General features: G+C 32.3%; 1 protein-coding gene across 1 annotated transcript; it reads right to left on the bottom strand.

Annotated features, from left to right (window-relative positions):
• Positions 1-1,337: 1,337 nt before the first annotated feature.
• LOC126895683 (uncharacterized) lies at positions 1,338-4,183 on the bottom strand. The gene is made up of 4 exons (XM_050667829.1): positions 3,518-4,183; positions 2,868-3,348; positions 1,625-2,784; positions 1,338-1,568 (listed from the first exon to the last, which is right to left on the bottom strand). The coding sequence occupies exons 1-4, from the start codon at positions 4,181-4,183 to the stop codon at positions 1,425-1,427; spliced, it is 2,451 nt and encodes an 816-aa protein (XP_050523786.1). The 3' UTR covers positions 1,338-1,424.
• Between the last annotated feature and the right edge of the window lie 459 nt (positions 4,184-4,642).

Raw genomic sequence — 4,642 nt, 5'->3', positions numbered from 1 at the left:
ATTTTTTGTAACTTTTGCGCCCTCCCCTGAACTTTGGGTTCAAAGTTGGAAAAAAATTTCACATTAGTGTGACCCATCAATTTGTATTGAAATTTCAATGGGAGTCCTGTGATGTAGTTTATTTTTAGTTTAATCGATTAAATAATAAGAAATACCGAAAAACCCACAAATAATGTGATATTTATTTAATTTCATGAAACTATTTCGTCTTTTATTATTTATTCAAACCGATTATAATTTTTATCATTGAAACTGTTATAAAATTATAAATTTTTTTCTTTTTAGGTCTGGAAAATAAAACAATTATACTATTGAAATGAATATTTTTAACTTTATTACAATAGGATAATTAGAAATAATTATTTTAATGTAATCGGCACACTACTCTTTTCCGAAATTAATCAATAATAAGAATATGGTACATCACTGAGCTTGTTAATGTTTATTTAAATGTTCGAAAAATACTGTTCACTATTGAATAGTCACTTATTAAGTTGCACATAATATTAGATAACCTTTAAAATATAGCTTCTTTTTTTGTGCAATAAAAATGCATAAATATTACATATTTGTAAGTTTTTTCGGTTTTTCTTGTTATTTAATCGTTTATACTAAAAATAAAATACATCACAGGACTCCCTGTAAAATTATGATACAAATTGATAGGTCACACTAATGTGAAATTTTTTTCCAACTTTGAACCCAAAGTTCAGGGGAGGGCGCAAATGTTACAAAAAATCGAGTGACCACTCAATTTGTATGAGAATTTCGCGGGGAATATTGTGGTATGATTTATTTTTAATTTTAGAGAAATTTGGGGGGGTTATTCCAAAATTCCTCCAATTTTGGAAAATAAAAAAAAAAAAAAAAGGTCCTATTTTACACTTTACCAGCATACTCGCCCATACATTANCCAAAATTCCTCCAATTTTGGAAAAAAAAAAAAAAAAAGAGGTCCTATTTTACACTTTACCAGCATACTCGCCTATACATTACTATGGTTCGAAAGATTTACACCCTGTATATAGTTTTAATTTCTAAAATTTTAAACATTTCGTTAATGTTATCTAGGTTTACATTTATTGGTACTTGAAGGTTATTAGGTATTTTAGTTAAAATATGGTTTATCTCGTTTAAAAATTGTTCTGGTTTTATTACTATAGGATGTAATTGATTCCTCTGAGAAAAAATAATGGCTAAAATTAATTTACTTATGGTTTTATCTAGAGATATAATATTATTCTCAACTAAGGATTGGATTTTTTGCTTCTGATGAAAGTTTCTTGTAGTCCAGTGTATTTATTCATAAGTAACAAATTTTTTATTTATTTTTTTCAACGATATGTCAAATGACTACAATTCGTATCTAGGTTGGGCGATCGAAATCGCATTAAAATTATGTTTATATATATTTTTATTTAATTTTAAAACTTACCAAAAACAGCGTTGTTCATTAATTTAAAAAAGTCTTTTTCAAAATCATTTTTGGCTTTCTGTCTCATCTCCGTGTTGAGTTGTATATATTTTGATAGCCAGGCCGACTGCTTAAATTGTAACACCTTATGCACCTGTAATTTAATGACATGTTATTATTATATTTTTAAAATATAATTTTATGAATTACCTTTTCTACTTTTAATCCGTTTGCCATAGCCTGTTTTAAATTTAAATAGTGTATAACGTAGTTTTCTTTCCGATCGAAAGTAGACAACAGTTTTTTGACCCGTGAATTAGGCGGACATTTTCGTTCAGGTAGAAACGGCATTTCGTTGTGGGCATCATGTAACTCTTTCGGGTACGACACCGTCACTTCAAGGGCCATTCCTATAGGAGAATCCGCAGGTAACTCTTCCACAGTCTTTAAAATTTTCGTTTCGTCGTCCACGTCCAACCACTTAAAGTCACCACATGGCATATGTTGAGACATACTCCAACCATACAAATTATTGACATCCAAATATATAATTTCAGATTTTTGTTGTTTAATATCATAATGAGGCGTCTTTTCATTGTTGGCTGTGGCATGTTTCAACACCGAAGTTGTCATTCCTCCCCGTATTCCTCTCTCAATAAAAAGTTGTTGTTCATAATCGCTCATGAGATCTAGTGAAACGCCCGTATGCAGCAGCATAGCGTCAAAAGACAGACCGGGACTCGTAAAATAATATGCCGGTTCCAATTTATATTTTAGTAGACATAACTTACGAAAATTCGTAAAAACATCCGCAAGTATTGTTACGTCAGTTTTCAGGTACAGATCAGAGTACTCACCGAGGGTTTTACAATTGAAATGTTGCCAGACGTTTTGTGCGTGTTTGTATTCGGCATCATCAATATGCGTTTCTGACAGATCGTTATAAAAATCGGCTTTTGACGGCAATTGTTTTTCTTCGAGTACATCCCAGCTTGAGGTGTATGAATACGGGTACACGCCTTTACGGGTCACTAAATCAATGTCACCGTCCGATGAAAACGCTTTTGCGGTTTCTTGGAATAATTTTATGTCGGCGGCGCGCAAATTTTCAGCGAGAGCCGCTAAACTAGTACCCATAAAACGAAATGTATCGACGAACCTCAGCGAAAATTTGTTTGAAACAAATTTTGTAAAAGAAATATATTTTTCTTCTGTAGCGGGTATTACACTTATTCTACTAGTATCTCTTCCAAGGGCTTTAACTAAAAAGTGTCCGTCGTACGAGCTAAGATTATGGAAATATACGTTAACAAACTTGGGCGTTGTTAATTTTAAATTGCAATTGTTACAAAGCGTTTTTCTAAAACTACCTGAAACGAATATAAATATATACATAAATTTTTCTTTTTATATTAATTATTATACATTTAACATAGTTATGTGTATGATTTACCTGTCAAATGATCATGGTCTGCTACTTTATGATTTTTCTCTGTAAAACCACCCTTACACAAGTCACAGCAGGTTTTCTTTATATGTTCTTCAGTTTCTTCATGTGTCATACAAATATCAACATTCGTCTTGAGCAACTCTTCAATTTTCAACGCCACTTCAGTTACGTCATCCATGAAACGATTGGCTACTTCCCCAGGCCCACTGCTTTTATTTCCTCTGTATATTTTAGGCGTCGTTTGAATATTATACTGTTGCAATAATTCAATGGGTACACTGTCGGCTGCTTTTACTATGTATCCATAGCTCATTGCAACATGATCATGAACAAAATTTGTGTTGCCTTTCATATCTTTGTTGGACTTGACCAGCAGGCTTTCAAAATCTGCATAAATTGCAAATGGATGTTCCTGTGTTTTGCCCCATGACTCGAACTTTAATTTAGTGCCCTCTTCAGGCATTATAGGTANATTTAGTGCCCTCTTCAGGCATTACAGGTAAAAACGGTTTGTTTTCGCCACAAATTTTTTTATGTTCTTCTAACGCCTCAATTCCACGTAGTTTATACTTTTTAGGTACATTATTAAAGCCCGTGAAACACCGTTTACAAAATATCCTTTTTGCCGTATTCTTTGTTATTTGTGATTGTACCAATCGACCAAAATCGGTAATATAAGTGTAATGGCTGTCACCCGCGGCGTTTAACACAATTAATAAATCAATATGGTCTTTACGTTCTTCAGCGCACACTTTCAGCGGATAAACTAAATATTTGGATTTATTATGTGAATCTTTCAATTTTAGTCCATAAACATTGACTGAAGTATGCGGATTATTTTTTTCGACAATTTTTATGTCTGAAATCGGTGTTGGGAATGATAAACCGGACAAATTATAAGAGTTTTCTATAGACTTATAATTCTGACCTACTATATATTTGTTATCACCAGTCACTTTTTTCGCCAATATAGCCCATTTGAAACATTGTTGATCTATATTTTGCGGGTTTATTACAGCATTTCTGTTTTTAATATCATGCGACAAATCAATGTAAGAACTCCCGTCTAAAGGCTGATATTTGTATACACCCAGTAAAATACCGTCTATATTAGAAAACGAAAAATTACTACCTTTACCAGCATAGTTTTCCTGTTCTTCTAATAATTTTGTGTATGAAATATCCACAGCATGATCAATATCGTCCTCGTTAATTAACTCGGCTGCCGACGTTTTAAATGACCGATTTTCGTACTTGGTTTCATTATTTGGCACAATATAAGTCGTCTCCAGTTTTAAGTTGAATTTTATCGAGCCCATTACTTTAAGAAGTCGCGTAATTTTTCAACTAAATCGCCTCTTGTTGCCGACAAAAACGATTGATACCCGACTACATTTTCAATATTCTTTATGTAAAACCATAAAATTTGACTATTTAATGATTCACCCGTTTTATGAAAACCGCTCGTCGTAATGTCCTGTAATCGTTTCACCTTTATCCGTTTACATTTAATCGTATTGTCGGTATTACATTGTTGGCGACGTTTAGGACTAATTGCTCTGGGGCCCGCCTGCATTCTATCCGCAACATTTACATTTTCTAAAAACAAATATTCATGTATTAATTTTAGCATATAAATTTCTAATAATATATATTTTCTTTACTTACCACTCGTTGATATAGCCCTCGAATCAGCATGATTTCCTATAGCAATATTATAGTCTATACCATACTTTACGAGATCTAAAATAATACACTTCTATTAACACTCTACTAAT

This window comes from Daktulosphaira vitifoliae, unplaced genomic scaffold, assembly GCF_025091365.1.
Source record: "Daktulosphaira vitifoliae isolate Bord-2020 unplaced genomic scaffold, ASM2509136v1 Scaffold_1, whole genome shotgun sequence".
In the NCBI taxonomy this organism is placed as follows: Eukaryota; Metazoa; Arthropoda; class Insecta; order Hemiptera; family Phylloxeridae; genus Daktulosphaira; species Daktulosphaira vitifoliae.
The sequence above is the reverse complement of the archived record's forward strand: the minus strand, read 5'-3'. Positions and strand labels throughout refer to the sequence as shown.